The sequence below is a fragment of the Lingula anatina genome, chromosome 10, assembly GCF_051362555.1.
Source record: "Lingula anatina isolate TDL-2025a chromosome 10, LinAna3.0, whole genome shotgun sequence".
Lineage (NCBI taxonomy): Eukaryota > Metazoa > Brachiopoda > Lingulata > Lingulida > Lingulidae > Lingula > Lingula anatina.
This window is the reverse complement of record NC_141776.1, coordinates 9,171,698-9,189,078: the sequence shown is the minus strand read 5'-3', so window position 1 is coordinate 9,189,078 and position 17,381 is coordinate 9,171,698. Positions and strand designations below refer to the sequence as shown.

Genomic DNA, 17,381 nt, shown 5'->3' with positions numbered 1-17,381 from the left:
CTACTCTGTACGTAGGCTATATTGCTTTGCTTTCAAACATAGTTTGTATTTCACTTTCTACTAATCATCCATATATATATTACAATTGCCTATATTGCTATTCACGTATAACTGTGTTCTCCGCAGTATATTATATAACATGGCCACCAAGTATTGACTTATGGAGTTGACAAGAAAAGAGAGTCAGTATACCTGGCACAGGCATATATTATTTTATATTGATTTTTAATCATATTAAGGATGCTGCTCGTGAGTTAACAGCTCTCTCTCTCTCTCTCTCTCTCTCTCTCTCTCTCTCTCCGTGCTTTATCTACGTCCTTTACGGAGACTTGACAAGGGTTTTCAAATCTCCACAGAGTTGTCTGCTCGAGCTTTGACAGTGGATTTCGATTGCATTACATTAAGCAGATTTTAACTTCATGGTAAACGGCTAAATTGCAAATTCAGTTTTTTTTTTTTTTTTTTTTTTTGCGTAATAAGCATCTGTCTTATTCCGTTAGACAGTTTTGGTTGAAATAGATTCACGCTCCCTTTTTTCCCGCCGGGCGAAGGCATTGGACGTTGTCGTAGCTCATGAAAATCAGTAAAACTATCTTAGTTTCCTTTGTAGACAATGCATACACGTAATCAACGGTCTTTTCAAAGTCGTGGGAAGACGGCCTAAAACAAATGTGTCTAAATACAACAAACAACTCTGAAGACACTTTGCTCACAAAATCTTTTTATCCCAAAGAAGAAAAACAGGACAACATTAACTGCTAGTCACGTAAAGCTACCGGTCTATGACATCTCCTCGGTCAGTAGCACAGCGAGACTTAGGAATATAATCAGACATCGAGAACGAGGCACTGTGCTGTGATTTCGGCAACATTGGTCCGTAGACGCCTCCGCCTAGCTTGTAGTAGTGCTTGTAATTACACGAGTGATGCATATCGGAACTTCCTCGTACTCCGCTGGATAATTACAATGATTCGTATCAACCCCGGTCCTTGCATGTATCTCAGCTAAACATCTTGAATAGCGGCCACATCGTACGTGTACTCTTTCCAATTCATAAGCGTACTTGAACTGTTGCTCACCAAATATCACATTCAGGTAGGTTTTGGGGACTTTTTTTGGGCATCTTCGCTTTGCTCATCATTTTTAATGCAAGCATTACTGAATTTGTTTTCTTAGTTAATCGTTTAAATATGAAAAACTTTGCACTTTAATTTTCTGTGACCGCAAAGAGCTATATGTATTTGTATGTATATATATGTAATGTAAATATAGGCCTATGTATAGTGGTACATATGGATGTAAGTATATGTACTGTTAAACTGGTACGTTTATATATATACCTATATATATATATATATTGACAAGTAATCACATGTATATTGGTTTGTAAGTAGATAGATACTATCTATCTACAGTACTTACAAACCAATATACATCATAGCTAATGGTATGTGGGTATATTTAGGTATATGTAAACTGGTGCATTCCCGGAAACCTATACTGGACAACAAGTATATCTACTAGAGTAATTTTTCAGTTTGACCATTTTAATACTGGTATATTAGGAAGCGTCCTGAACGCACCCAGAACGGGCGAACGGTGAAGTCCCGATCAATCGGATTAATTACAGACTCTTTATACTAAGGGGTTAAAGTCACAGCAGTAGCCGATCGGTCTCCAGTCGTTTAAGCAGTCATTGTACCCCAGGGAACGATGTCCTGCATTTGCTGCGGAGCACACCTGATGGTGACAGGTAAAAGTAGGTCATGTTAAGGCACCTGGCGAGTCCTTTCATTTCGCCATTGATCGTACTGGTACGCTGTATCCATCTTTGTCTGGGCCTCGGCCTGTGGCGACCACATGTATCTGCTAGGCGCTGTGTTTTCTATCACTGTGGTTCAATGCAGTACCTCAGGTGGATAAACAGCAACTGCCAGACAGTGTGCGTGAAAACATGGCGACATGCATCCAGGTGTTAAGGCAGCGTTAAGCACTTAAGATAACAAGAAAAATAACGATGCAGAGACATGGAACTATGTTTTCGGACGCCTATGTACATTTACTCATTTCCCTGCACTACTAGTACACTGTATGTAAGCTGTTAACAATGTGGGGCTCCCCTTAACAGGTGAGTTCACACCTTGAGGTAGGCCTATACATGTGAGTAATGTGAACACCATCTTCCAGACTAGGTTTTCGAATGGTCAATGTCGAGTATAAATATGACACGTTCACACTGTTCACCCCTCCATGGCCAGGTTCGCTACAGTGCTACACCTACAGTTTCTTGGAAGTCTATGAACGTGACGAGATGGGAAGGGAGTGGCCAGTTAAGTGATATAGAAAAACTTCACATTGTGTCCCCCAGACTGCTATGGACATGTAATTTAGTGGTTTATGCGTCTTATATCTATTCATTTTCAGCCTGCTCTTTGCAGTGCTTTTAGACTTAAGAATCCTCAGGAGAGTCTCCAAACTTCTTCATGATTTTAATATCAATATTTTTTATTTCCACAAGATCTGAATTGATTTCAGCAACTCTTTATATGTATATTTTAAACGCTATTTACATTCATTATATTTTGAAATAATATTAATATAGAATATTTTAGTTTTTACGATGTTGATTTAAGTTTCTAGTGTAGGTTTTAGTTACCAACTTGGCCTTCTGAATTCTTACTGTAACATTTATTTGCATATGCATTGAGTTTACCCTTTACACAGAGGTGAGCCGCGTATGTGCGGGCTTGTTTATTATTATTATTATTATCAGTTGTATTTTTCCGACTGATTATGACTACAGGAACGTAAGCAGTAGTCTATTCACTTTCTTCTATAGAGTTTCACATTCGCGAAATCATACACATTGCATTCTATAACGCAGTTTATCTTTATTTTTATTTATTTATTTTTTAGACAACCGGCAGTGGACAGCAATATACCAGACATAAGGGGCAAACAGTGTCGTTCTGAGAGAGTTTTATAATGTAAATGTCAAGGCACATACATCAAATACCAGGATTTACCTGCAGCACGGGGAAAACTGACGTCAGGTAGAGATGTGTATGACGTCACAGCGCTTCTGAGCTACAAACCTAGTCAGGTCACCACCTCATAGGAAGTCTCGGCGTAGACTGTGAAGAAATAAGCCACATTTTACGTACAAAAATTAAAAAAATACTTTTGCATTTTTGTATACAGCCATCAGGTTCATAGGCAAAAGAACCTATCAATTCTGCCGGCCGTAACATGGTTCGAAAACATACACGCACAAAGCTTTATTGCGTCTGCCAAATCAGCGTTCTCATCTTAGCTGTGCAAGGAATGGTTTATTTCTTTTTCTTGGACAAACCGCGCTTGTTAAAAGCTGGACCTCGCCTGGAACAAGGAGGAACAGAGGTCACTTACGAGTCTTTATCGCCTGGTTTGATGCTCTCAGGCGGAGGAAGGCTATCGGTTAACTTGACTCAAGGAAGAGGAAAGCTAGTAAGTCTAGCACCAGGACAAAAGCGGGTCGAGCGGTCCCAGCCATTGGGACCTTACGAAGGACCTAATCAGTATTATGGAAAACACTCAGTGAAATATCAAATTAGTGCCCATAAACTTGAAGTTGAAGGAGCGAATTTACACGAGTTTAATTATTACATGAAACCAAGAGGAATCTGTGATATTCAAAGAGAAGTTTTCTTGCTCATTATCATTCACTCCAGACCGGAGAATTTTAAAAATCGGAATATTATCCGTAAAACGTGGGGTAGCCCGGAATATTTTCTTGTCAACGGGTCGCGGGATTCGTTAGTAAAAACCGTCTTTGTCTTGGGGTTGTCACTAAATAATACAATAGACGCCAGACTTGACCAAGAAAATGCTTTGTATCACGATCTCATTCAGGAGGACTATAGGGACCATTATCGGAACATGACTTACAAACATATGGCATCTTTTAAGTGGATTTCTCAAAATTGCAACAATTCAAAGTACGTACTTAAGGCGGATGATGATGTCATGGCAGACATTTTTACTGTCGTCCGCCTCTTACAGCATTTGCCTCAAGCCGAGAAAGAGAAAGATTTTATAATGGGCGCCATTACAACTCCATCAGTTTACAGAAAGAAAAACACACAGTGGTATGTTACAACAGAAGAATACAGAGACAACACTTATCAGACGTATCCAATGGGATTGGCATACGTCACAACAACTCGTGCAGTTAACCGAATGTTTAGAGCGTCCCTAACAACGCCGTTTTATTGGATTGATGACGTATATGTTGGGATATTAGCCGCCAAAGTTGGAGGTGTGAACTTCCGCAGAATTAACGGGAAAATGGCACTATGGTTTATGGGAGACATTGATAAAACTTTTCTCAAACGTGGATATTATTTCGCACATTTGCAGAGCCCGGGCGTTCATTTTATGTGGACTATCTTTAACCGGTTACTCTCTCGTGAGCATGTACCTTCCATAAAAATTCCAAAGAAATAGTTGGCATAAACACTGATCCTAAGGTTTACTGGAATTTTCAGACAAAATTTCTCATGGGGTAATTGGAAATGCTGAGGCAACCTCCAGTACAGTTCACCGTAGTCTATGAGACAAATGGACCTTTGTAGTGGTGTATTCTCTTAGACATTTTCTACATAATATTTTCATCTGCGTCCATATCGTCACTGTCGACATTGTGTTTTGATACACGCTCTTTGCTCAAATACTTACAAACCATGTTTTTCTTACCTTCTAATTTTCTAGTATTTTTCAGTGATAGAAATACGCCTACAGGTCAAGAATATGAGCATAACTGATCAAGTGAAATGAATAGAAAATAACCGATGTATTTCAAAAGCCTGAATAATCACTTTTCTACCAATGTACAGGTGAAACACAACTATTTTGGACGGGGGTTTCTGTATTGAGAGTCACAGGGATGTAGCGAAACATATCAAGGCAGTGACATTTTGTGCATTAGGTAATGTGATGTTATACCATTATTAGTAGTATAGAAAACTAACAGTGCAGGTTCATTTTTACAAACGTCATTGTTATTCTGTATTATTTGCGGATATTGTAGTGTCGTCGTCGCCATAAATGTCATCAAATACCAATCACATCTGCAAATGTTAGAACAGCCTTTCACCTAAGGATACAATAACCTTAGAATGAATGTTTCGGGTATTTTATTTACATCATTCAATATCCATGTACAATAAAAACTTCAGTGAATAATTGTTAGATACTTCAGAACAGGTCAATATTATGGTTAATGTAGTAAGAAATTGCTATTTTCGATGGATTATTTAATTGTTGACTTTTTGAAAGCTGATTTGCACGAAGTTTATTACTTCAATTGTATCGTTATAAAAATGTAATCTTAGTGACTTGTATACATTTGAAGCAACTAAGCTAGTCATCCGAAGTATAAGGCTTTATAAATACGAATTGAGATTTACTTATTAACATCTTTATATATATTTTTACTAAATAGATAATGGAATGTCGTGTAATAATTCATGATGATATGATTTACATACGATTCATTTTTCATCTTTGCAAAAAAAAAAGCTACTTTATAAGCGAATAGCTTTTATTTAGTGGACGCAATAATTTGTATGATTTTGTAAGTTGAAACTAGGGTAGAATATGCAGGGGCCAGTGCAAGGAGTGTTTTGCGCCAATATGTTTCACCGCCATTGTAGTGAACGATAACGTTACTGTGTGGATACATCATACGTGGAGACCGAGTCGGGGATACTTCCCAAGGACGACCCCCCTCCCCTCCCCCATGACCCCCCCCCCCCCCCCCTACACACACACCCACACACCCGTACTTACGATACTTGTAAACGGTTTATTTTAAACAGTCCGTAAGTTGACGTGGGGTGTAATTGGTAATTTTAATATAATAAGGTGTTTATACATGATTTGCAGCGGCCTTCTGTTCTAGAATTTTAGGACAACATCTTTCTTTTCACAATTTTTTTTATTGTAAAACGGTTATAGAAGATGTAACATTCCTTGTCATATAAAGTTAACAGTGACTAATTTCATTCTCATGGCTACTAGTAACCAGTATTATATTAAGTGGCCCTGAAAGGGACAGACATATAGCATTGACAAGACATTTATCTCTGCAAGAGCTAAAGAATCTATATTGTCATATATGTTGCAAGGCGCATGGTTGTCAGACAAGAATACTTCAATAAACTTACCGTGTATTTTGAAAAGTACATCTTTTCATTTAGCTCTACGTGTTTTCATTAAACTCCGGGTATTTCCACTGTTATAGACGTGTTATAGACGTGCACCCCGTCATCTCTATCAGATCTGGTGCTGCAAACACAGGGTCTGGCTTCTCAGTTGCAGTATTTATGCAAATTCGTTCATGATCACAGTGACCAGCAGTCTTCATGATTAAGTGATGAATCTTCCGGTAAATATCACATACATGTTAAACAATAGACTGTCGTCGTGACAAAATTATTTAAACCTCATATTTCTATCGAACTCCATATAGAACCACTACATGTACACTAGCATCAATGCCTTGATTTCAATATTGTTGCATTGGTTGTATCAAAAAGGGGCACTGTCAAAGCCGTGGAATATTGTTTTATATTTCTGAACTACACGATATAACTTAAAAGTGCCCAACATTCCGATTTGATCAGAAACGAAAATATAACTGACAAACAAGTATCTCGGTTGCCCCTTCATATCATAGAGCATTACATTGTACCGGATGTGACATGGTGTCTCTTCTAACACACTCCCTTCAGTCAAACTCTTATTATTCTTAGAACTATTGTTATCATTTTGGCACATGAATTTAACACGAGTCACTGTCAAAACATTGCCTAATCTTAAATAATGACATTTTTAATTAATTAATTTAAAACAATCACTCACGAAAAACCACTAGACCATTGTCAAGTTTAATTTTAAATATCTATATGATTTCTAGGCATCATTTCCTCTAAGCGGTAATGTGAGTCCCCCCCCCCCCCCCACTCCCCCGATGTCATTTTGGTAGAGCTCTCTTGTGATCAGCTCCTGAGCGTATATAAAGCAGTTACGTGATATTTTTGTGTTTTAAAGACACAGACCACAATTAAAACTTCCCTCAGCGATAGAGATTGATACGATTATTCACAGTTATGTATCGAACTGTTTAAAACAAACCTCTCTATAAACAAGGTCGTTACTGATAGCAAATACGTTAATATATTAATATGTGGCAGATGAATATTGATAGCACATACAGGCATAGCGGATTGACAAGTAAAAACACTTTATTAAAATGCATCCAGTCTCCTCTTAATAACACAGACCCCTATGTTTGCGAGTAGCGTTTGTTCCAGATAAGTATTCAAATTTTCGGTGCTATGCAACGGGTGTGCAGACGTGATCAAGTCACAGTCAAGTCATATTCACGAGAAGATTGTCAATTTACCCCATAAGGTCTGGCCAGAAAATACGCTTAGAAAGGAACATACTATTCCATTATTGCGAGAGTAAAATTTTGGAGTGTTGTAAATCCCAAATGTCCCAATATTATTACCTTTGGGTCCGCTCCTTTCATATACCTTGCCACTATGTCATGATTTGAATACTTAGACTAGGACCTTTTTTCCTATCAATGTGGTGAGTTGGAATTCAACAGGAGCAGTCAAATTGACACCTTCTCTCTTGTGACCTTGGCTGTTGCTATCATAGGAAAGCTAGGAGGTCTGTTCAGCAACCAAGCCAATCCCTTCAAAAACGTCAAGGTCAAATGTTCCTTATTACCGCAATATAGGCCTTTGTATTAGTTAGAAGGTATAAATTGTTCCAAAAGGATAAAGAGTTATTCTTTTTACTGATGGCTTAATTACATGTACGAAAAATTACCACATTTAGTGTGGTTTACGGTCTTCAATATTTATCATTGTGGTCTCTTTTAAACAAAATTTTTAAACATTAATTACACTCGCAATTATGAACATGGTTTGAAACGATATTGAAAGACGCATTATCGACTAATACCCCAAACCCAGGGTTGGAACGCAAGGCCTCAGTGACGGAGAAAACACTGTTCCATGGCAATCGTGCATTTGATGATTGGGGGAATCCTGATGTTTGGAGTTCATTGTGGAATAATATAACGATTTTCGCCGTCATTGCACTTGATACGTAATCCGCTTTCTTTTCTTACTGCTCCGTATAATAAGAAATAGACTAAGACAAATCAAGATATCATAAGGAAAATTAAGATTTATGAGAAAAAGCAAGGTATCATGATAATAATCAAGATATCGTGAGAAAAATTAAGATATCACAAACTTTCGGCCCGTTTGTCTGATGGGGTCTTAGTGTCTTCAGCACTAACAAAGCAAAGATGACTGGGCAGCTCTGAAAAACTGATACTCCAAGATAATGAGATATCTTTCTTCAGATACCTATATTAATATTATTGAGCTTCTAATGAGATACAAATCCTTGACGAGACACAGCGTACTGATCGCCACTGATAAATGGTGACATAAAGGTACGATATTACATGTCGCACGTCAGTAGGAAAAGAGTAAAAACACAGGCAGATAAAATCACATCCAAGCCAAATGTGCATCTACCGACACTATAAATATATCTCTTAAATAATCTATAAAATTTCTCTTGCGGAGTACAGCGTACACGACGACTTTGGCGATCTCAGCCCTTGGTGGCTGGTATCTTTACTGTCGCATTATGCTTGCTAATTGATCAAAATGATGATCATGATAGCTAGTACTAATGATGTCGGTAGAGGTATCTTAACATAATTATTATCGTAAAAACCATGTCAGATACGTGTTTATCAGGACTACAAACAGCTGGTCAGTTGTGATGGCTGATAAACTCACCCTCCCTTCTCCCTCCCTAACAAATAATATAAATAACAGGTAAGTAAAAAGAGAAGAAAGAACCACACATAACGTCGTTGTGGCACTTTCATTCCTATAAAGCTTTAAGGATCAATGCCAGCAAGTTTCTGTTCAAAATGTGTATAATTCAATAACAAACTGAGACCAGGGTCTAATGCTGCCACCTTCTTGATTTCTGCCAGTATGGAATTGATTTCATGTGCGTGGTTAACAGTTATTATTGTTGTTTATCGAGCTGTGTACACTCCATTCTCTTATTAATAATAATTTATTCAGCTTTAAATGTTACAATTTAACATTGTTCGCTGCCTAGGCTACTGCAGAAACTACTCTATTGTGCTTACATCAAAAAATATAAATAAGGGATAAAATAAAGAATAAAATATCTGGTATTGCTTCAATGAAAATCATTTGAAGAAGTCACGTCACAAAGGCATAAAGCATGATGTTAAGTGAAAGAAAACTTCCACTTGGTCAAGCCCACGTCTACAGTGCCAAGTTTGACCATTGCGATCATGCCGGTGTTTCCCCGACATTTTGAGGCGCAGAAGACATTAAATCCCTCAAGGAAAAGGGTTTAATATTAGGGGGGCTATGGATAGAACTACGGTGTCGACAAGGAGGGGACACGGGATTAAGAATACGTAGTTTTCACGTCTTATATTGAAAATGTCAACGTATAAAACCCAGAGGCCCCAAAAGTAGGGACAGCCATCTCCCCATTCCCTGTATCCGCGTTGCCAAATCAGTATGGGTCAGCGACGTTTCTCTGTCACACAACGGACTTGGGTGCATAAATAAGATGTCCTTTTGATTTGAGATTACTGTACACATAGTTGAAAAATTATACAACTTCATTTTCCTCACAATTCAATAAAAACAGATACTCACGTATTTTTATTTATTTATTTATCATTTTCTCTTTTTTTGTTATGTGTCCTTTCTTGTGATCAGCATCATTAGGAAATATACATTTATTAACATGTATGATCAAAATTGACTATAATGGTTTTGTTTTTTACTTTTGGTAAATAAAAGATCTGTTCACCGTAGATACCGGTAAATACGTAGATTCAGATTTGTCTTGTGTATATGCTAGCGTAGGTCTGCAGTACCTAGTAGTACATTAAATGCACTCGCAATAATATACAAAATACGATGTTAAAAATAAAAATCCACTGAGTATAACCAGCGGCAAGAAATTTATTAGTTTTCATACGGCAATCTACAGGACTAAAAGAACCATATATTTATCAATGCTAACTGTTATAATATAAGGTGCTGGGGTGGGGTGGGGGCTGCATGGCACAAGTGGTGAGACTGGAAGGGTGGGTGTGGATGAAACAAGCAGAGAGAGGGGGGGTTACAAGCAGAGAGACCGGGGGAGGGGGTGAATTCTCAGATTGACATTTGCGATCAACGCCAACGTTCAAATCTAGCGGATTGAATTTCTTTTTAGAGATAAATATTTTTACGGGATTGACTCAAACCATTTTTTTCTACTTGGATAGACATGGAACATAAATTTTAGCTATTGGACACTCATCTTCGCCATAACTTCTCACGTTCTTTAAGGCCATATCACTGGAGCAGTGAGCAGAAATAAGAAAGATATAATACAACAAAAAGCAACAGTTTCCTCTTACACTGAAGTCGGCAGTGCAGAGAATATGACCAAGGAGTTGTAATATGACTTCATATACACTACTCTACGCTTCATATCGTTTTACAATTATAAATATTTGATTTCATGCATCTCTTACATTTGATGTAAGCCGAAGCATATGCGGCGTTTAACATAGTACAATGAATATTGAGGCTAGATCATGCGGGCAAACTTACTGTGCGGCCTCCTTAAAAAGACCTCGGTTTCAGGTACACGATTTTGCATTTGTCATTAGTTGATCATAAACCTGTAGCGAGGCCAAAGTTCGTCGTGCGAGCTGATCATATCGTGAACTTGGCGTCTGCTTCTCCTTGCTACTCGAGGTTTACACTGCCACATGAAAACAGGTAAGTAGCTTTGTTATAATGAGATAAAGACGATAACTTAGTTGGCATTACCTTTGCTGGGTAGATGCTTCTTTAATGAACCTCTCCCCTTGCTTAACACAACATAGAAGACTGAGGGAAATACCAGAAAGGCTAACTGAGAAGGGGAGATCCACAGAAGGACTGGTGGCACTTGTTTTCACTTTAAAAGAAGGAGGAAGTGTAAGGTAAGATAAGTGAACATCATAAGGTATCTGTCACATACTTTGTAAATTTAAAGAAACGCAACAGAAATATTAATCAAACCGTTTCTATGCCCACCGCCGTGATGTGCTACGTGGACGCTATGTACAGCGCCGAGTTTGATGACAAAATGCGTTTTGTTGCGCACCTATGACTCTGAGCTCAGGCAGATCGTTTCTCTGATTTTTGGATCTTTAATAATAATGTATTTAACGTTCATTTAATTTATCAACTTTAAGCGATGGGTTTAATTGTCGACTCATTCGTTTGCTATGCCCTATGTTTCATATTGATCACGTTCCCTGACGTTTGACCGCAAGCGACGACCTACCATCACTTGCTGCAAGCGAAAAAAGTATTTGAAATAAAATTCACTTTATATATGCATGATATGTATCATATGAAAACACCGTGTGACATAAAACCCGTATTTTTATTGCTCTGCTAGTGCTTTCAGTTTTGACACATTTGCACTATGCCGGTTGTTTATTTTAAGAACAAAATTAATCCAATTAGGATTCTTGTAAACTCTACAAATATTTTCATACGAAGGGCTTATTTAACGCATTTTGACAATGGAATGACATTCTACCCAAGTGTTACTATATAATCGAACAAATTACACACAGTAGTTCTACAGGTACGTAGAAAGAGATGTTGGCAGATGATTTTGCCGTTGTTAGGCCGAAAGTCATACCAAACTAGGGCCAACCGTTTGTGGTGCCAATATTTACCCAGACAATCCAGACTAAATAATTCCCGATCCCATCATTTAAAGTGTTTTGATCGTAAGTGATAAAAGAGCGTCTCTTTGTTTAATTGTATAATTGCAGCCTTAGCGTTTGTCACCAAATCTTCCATAAAACCGCCCTCTGTGCATATCGTGATCCTATGTTAATGACACTCTACAACGCACGGCGTTTGCCGCTTAACCAGTGAAGAAGGCATTATTTATAATTTGCTCGTTCGCTATCTCCCTACTTTAAATGACTTGTCTCACGGAGGCCCAGGGACCTATAGACAGATAAACATATATCTATGCATGCATATGTGTATGTACATGTATATACTATGGGGGTAAAGTTACTGCCACACGCTCTCTCGCCTTCGTGGGACTCGAAAGAAAAGAGGGAATAGAGGCAGTCCGGGTCTACCATCGGCAGGTTAGTTGCATTTCAAACATTCATTTGCCATGTTGCAAACATGTTACACCTCAATATGGGCAGACATGTTGTCCGCCGTCTTATCATCAATGTCACATCAGCTGACTGAAAAATTGGATAATTCACAGCAGAATTGTGAAAGAGTTTACAATTTACTCTTTCTATCGGTGAGGGCTTCCTACCCCCTGTAACTAGCGCTGGGACGGGAGAGCTTCACGGCGACAATTAACACTGATACGCGTTGGTTTTATTATTCCACTGACACCTTTGGCAACTGAGGGCCTCACAACTGAACACGACACCTTATAGTTTGTGACGTCCCAGTTAAATAAGTATTTGGATGTTAAGTAACAGTTGCGGATTGACAAAGCGTTGTTAATGTAAAGAACTCAGCGCTGTACACCACAAGTACTGTTTTATGGTTCTGGAATCTTAATTCGAAATTCATTGTGTGCACAAATGAAAACTTTGAGTGTTTCTGTGTAATGTTACAAAATAAGATATTCCAGGGGTTCTGATAAGTCATTACTATTCTGGACAGTGGCGAAATGTAAGCGTTAACCTTAACTGTTAACATCTCGCGACAAGTTGATAAGGTCAAACGCTTACACCATGAAAATAAAATCGAAACTTGTGCAGGTCTCTTTGCATATAGCCTCAAAATTGACGACATTGTCTACTTTTTACATCTGAATGTGAATGAGTGTTCCACACTGGAAACATGGAATGGGGATCAAGATTTGACAGAAACATTAATGTCTTTAATTATAATTAACACACATTATCATTAAGATTTATTAAATTAAAGACAAAGAGCATATCGCGATTCTAGATTAGTGCTTCATGCATGTGGGATGTCCTCACGACTGTGTCTGGTGGGTCACGTGTGTGCGCGTCGCACGTGTGTGTACTTGTGCAAGTGTTGTTTCTGTTTTATGCGTTTAAGAGAGAGAGGGAGGGGTGCCACCAAACTCACATTTACCCTAACAACCAGTAAACCATTAAGGTTTAACAGTATTATCTAGCATTATTCTGTAACCCGGAACTTTAAGCATCAGAAACCAAAACTGCCGTTTGTCACGGGTTTGTGCTCGTGAACACCGAATTAACGCCTCAAACCGCGATTTCATGGCGCGAATGTTAAAATACCTGTTACGAGCATCGCATTATAGAGCAAAAATAATTCATCCGGGTCTCTCACTGTTCTTTTTCTCAACCCTGATGACCTATTTTAATATGGTGAGAGATACAAGAGACAGCACATTATAGCTTTCGGAGATTACAAGGAAGGCGAGTCCATGGAATTGAAAGGCGAAAATCAAAAACTTCCTCTTATGCGTGGGTTTCAATATTTGCCTTTTCCAAAATTGTTAAAAAGTTATGGCGAGTGTCAGGAAAGGAAGATTAAAGGTTGGTTTCTTTAGTCCTCCCTGGCTTTCTTATGATAAAATTAATTTTATTAAGTTTATTATCTAAAATAATCTATGACTTGGATTTTTATCTCGCCTACAAGGATTTATATCTGCTTAAATTTCAATATTGCCTGCGACTCATGTTTTCACATACGCTTTAAATTAAGCTGTAGTTTCTATAAATGTACCGCTATAACTTAAAAACTTAGCAAAACAGACTTGTCTACATAATGTGGCAGTGCACTGCATGGTGCATTCTATATATAATATAATATATGTTCAAATTGTGTAGTAAAAAGGTTTCCTGAACACGTCACTTCAAATCACAATACATGTACGGGGTATTGCACAGCACCACGAGTCGGATAGATTTTTTTTAAGAAGGGAAGAGGTTCGAGTTCCGTTTTTTACTATCCACAAATAAAGCCTTTTTATAGAAATTAAGTCTAAAAGGTCAGGTCTTTTTCCTGCTTCGAAGTAATTCGTTTCTTTCTTTCTTTTTACATTGTGTGTCTACACATTTTCAACGTATGTACATGCACTATGAAATTTAAAAGTAAAATAACTTTTTTAAAAAATGTGGATTAAACTTCGAACAAAAGCCAAACAAAGAGTTTAAAGAGACTAGAAGTTATTGAAAGGACGTGGATGCCGTAGATGACAATAAAATATATGAATGGAGAGGATCAATCAACTTAACTGTGTCAGGCTCTCTCTGTCTCTCTTTCCAGGGCCACAGATTGATTTTCACTTGATATTAACTGATACCACGGAGATGTGTCTCTGGCTAACTCATGACACATATTCGCGGTACAGAAATGTGCACATAATACACCAGAAGAGCCGTATCCGTATCTAGAGCAAAATCTATCTACGGCCCTGGTAGAGGGTAACTTCTTTCAACTTACATACTGTCAGTGTCTTTAGCAAGAGCAGCACTGAACTTAGGCATTCTCCGCATAAATAGGCCATGCTTTCTTAAATGTAATATGAACTGCTTTATAAGAAAAAGATGAAGATGAACCGTTGATTGTTGTCCTTAGATGATATCAGTTCTCAACTATCCTTTCAGATTATCATTGACATATGAGCGGATAATTAGGTTGTTTCTATAAATTTGTCTGAGGTTTATAAAAACATTCCGTCTATGTCTTTTGCAAAATTCGCAAACAGTATAGATTTAGTTGTGCGAAAAACATCAATGCTTTTTTTCCGTTTTTTGACTGGAAGAATGAAATTTTAATAGGTTTAACGAAAAGAGACGAGAGCCAGTATTAAAAGTAAAAAACAGCAGCTTGATACATACAGTTGCACATAAAACGATCTCGTGTTCGAGCTGTTTTCACACTAAACGTGACGTATATTTAAAATTAAGTTCAGACATTTATATTTTCAGGTTATAGATATGACGTCTGGGAAGTTAAACGTCCTTTTGAGTCTGTTCTGTGTGACCGTGCGCGTGGCACGTGGGCTGGAGACCCCCTCTTCCCCCAGTTCATCCCAGAAGTACGTGTTGGCGGTAATACAAAACTGCACGTGTGCCGTGGTGTCCACGTATTATAACCAGGCGTATGAAGACCGCCAGTCCATTCTGCGGGCCGGGTCAGCCGCACTCAGGGTAATGACACAGTATTCTCAGTTCTTTTATAATGCTAAAATATTGGTTTCTTTGACTAATATACATTTTTTTTGTTCATTTTTTTTTAATTCGAAGGTAGGCGGCGATTGTACTTCGTGACTATCTCTTGTCAGCAAATATTTCTTTATCGAGCAATTCTAGTTAATACAAATTCAAAAAGCACTTGCGGTGTACAAAGCTTGTCTAATATTGACCAGTAGCTATAGACAAGTCCATTTCCTTATACCTGCTTCCCTAACTACATTGCTCATTAACTCTAAGGTAAAGTTAGCATTAATGAGGAACAGACATGTGGAATAGCAGAAAAAGCGTAAAAGCAGCGATAAGCAGTACGATCCATTCAAATCAGCCATGTTCTTCATGAGCCTAATTGTTCCTAGAAAAACACAGTTTTTGATGGTCTGATGTTTCTGAAGTCCTGTTGAGTGTAAACAATATGTATGAGACTGTCATCTTTCTATCCATTGACTTTTTCACAAGTTCACTTTGTGTAGGCCTAATAGTAGGCATATACAATTGAAACAGCATGTGACAACACAAACACAAACCAACAAGATAAAAGGTTCGTCCAAATTTGTAGACTTATGTGTTGTATATGACATTGTCTAGGCAGCAGTTGGTTGCTTCTCGGGTCACCAGGACAGCGGTTTTGAGGAACTGAAATGGATACATACTAACATCAGCCGGGAACTAGCCCTCGCAGTCACAGATGATCTAAACCATCGTAAGTTCTCTCTCTCTCTCTCTCTCTCTCTCTCTCTCTCTCTGTGTGTGTGTGTGCCATTTTTCTTGTACCCTTTCACCTGTTTTTGAAATATTTTTTTTAACTTTCTGCCTAATTTACTTTTAAACATATGATAAAGTTATAGTATAAATATTCGATTTATTTTTAACAGGTAAAATACTATGCGCAGAAGATGCTGTGCAGGATGCAGGAAAGGGTTTCTTTCGGCACGTGGAGCGCGTCATTTACGGCTTAAACTTTTGCCAAGCAGAGGAGGACTTTCTACAGAACGAAGCCTCGCTGTGCCCTGACGTCACTCTCAACCGCGTATCACGTGGTTTTCACATGTTTTGGAAAGGAATATCACGATTTATAAAGCAGTGGAACTTTTGTCATTTAACAAGTTGCTGATAATAGATGTATTGTTTCAAGAAACAAGCTCACCTGTGGAGAGGGTGCCCATCATTATAGTCATGTTCATCATCATCGTAAACGTCATTACCATTTGTTTCACTGGCTGCCAAGAGACCCCACATTCCATTTTCATTATGTTTCTATTTCAACCGTCTGCGCTAAATGAACTATCATATATTATAACGTAGGCACGAAGTTGCTGTGAAGATGCGTCGATTATGTCTTATTTATTTACGTCGTCATATTTATCTTACGGTTGGAAAGGTGGTGGTGATAGGCCTAATGAAGACGGAAATTACGCCTATATAATATTTGCGGTATTAGTTATCGTATTAAAGATAATAATATAAATTAATTTTATATTTATTAATATTATTAAACAGATTTGGTCTCATTTGTTTTCCCATATATAGATCTTTTCAGTATTATTATGTTTGACAATGAAATCGCCATATGCATACTGGTCATCAGGAAGCCCATTGGGCCGCACGGATCGGAAGATCTTTATTTATTTCTTCCTCCTGCACTGGAAAAAAATTTAAGGTGCTACAATGTCAACAATTTCGATGTAAATAAACCTCTTAAACTCGCGGTCTTATATAGTGTGTGGTAATCAGTTCATTAATTTTCCTAGAAAAATAATATCGGCATTTCTGGTAAATGGGCGGGGGTCCATGTACTCAGTAGACATAATGAAAATACGCCAAACAAAAATTTATTAATTTACAACAAAGTAAACTTTGCTGTTCAATGAGCTACAGATTTCTGTCCGTAGCCCATTACATGTTACATAAATAATGTGGCGTAATATTTCTGCTCATTTAAGACGTATCTACCTTTCCTAAATTTGTGTCTTGGGATTTCCCGAAGAATGGTCACTTTTTCCAGATTGATTCA

At 37.9% G+C, this 17,381-nt stretch overlaps 2 protein-coding genes across 8 annotated transcripts; both read left to right on the top strand.

The window, feature by feature from the left end:
* Nucleotides 1–829: 829 nt before the first annotated feature.
* Nucleotides 830–6,224, top strand: LOC106180042 (beta-1,3-galactosyltransferase 1). 4 transcript variants are annotated; one of them, XM_086997562.1, is made up of 3 exons: nt 830–1,095; nt 1,646–1,753; nt 2,917–6,224. In XM_086997562.1, exon 3 carries the CDS (start codon nt 3,250–3,252, stop codon nt 4,483–4,485), a length of 1,236 nt encoding a protein of 411 aa, XP_086853688.1. In that variant the 5' UTR covers nt 830–1,095; nt 1,646–1,753; nt 2,917–3,249; the 3' UTR covers nt 4,486–6,224. The 4 variants fall into 4 exon arrangements, with proteins under 4 accessions (XP_086853688.1, XP_086853689.1, XP_013419358.2 ...); XM_086997563.1 differs by having other exon boundaries at nt 1,646–1,759; XM_013563904.2 differs by lacking the exon at nt 1,646–1,753.
* A 4,528-nt stretch (nt 6,225–10,752) lies between these two features.
* LOC106171380 (uncharacterized) lies at nt 10,753–17,082 on the top strand. 4 transcript variants are annotated; one of them, XM_013551697.2, is made up of 5 exons: nt 10,868–10,910; nt 11,018–11,116; nt 15,104–15,325; nt 15,956–16,070; nt 16,243–17,082. In XM_013551697.2, the coding sequence occupies exons 3-5, from the start codon at nt 15,113–15,115 to the stop codon at nt 16,479–16,481; spliced, it is 567 nt and encodes a 188-aa protein (XP_013407151.2). In that variant the 5' UTR covers nt 10,868–10,910; nt 11,018–11,116; nt 15,104–15,112; the 3' UTR covers nt 16,482–17,082. The 4 variants fall into 4 exon arrangements, with proteins under 4 accessions (XP_013407149.2, XP_013407151.2, XP_086853150.1 ...); XM_013551695.2 differs by lacking the exon at nt 11,018–11,116 and having other exon boundaries at nt 10,753–10,910; XM_086997024.1 differs by lacking the exon at nt 10,868–10,910 and having other exon boundaries at nt 10,931–11,116.
* The last annotated feature ends 299 nt before the right edge of the window (nt 17,083–17,381 follow it).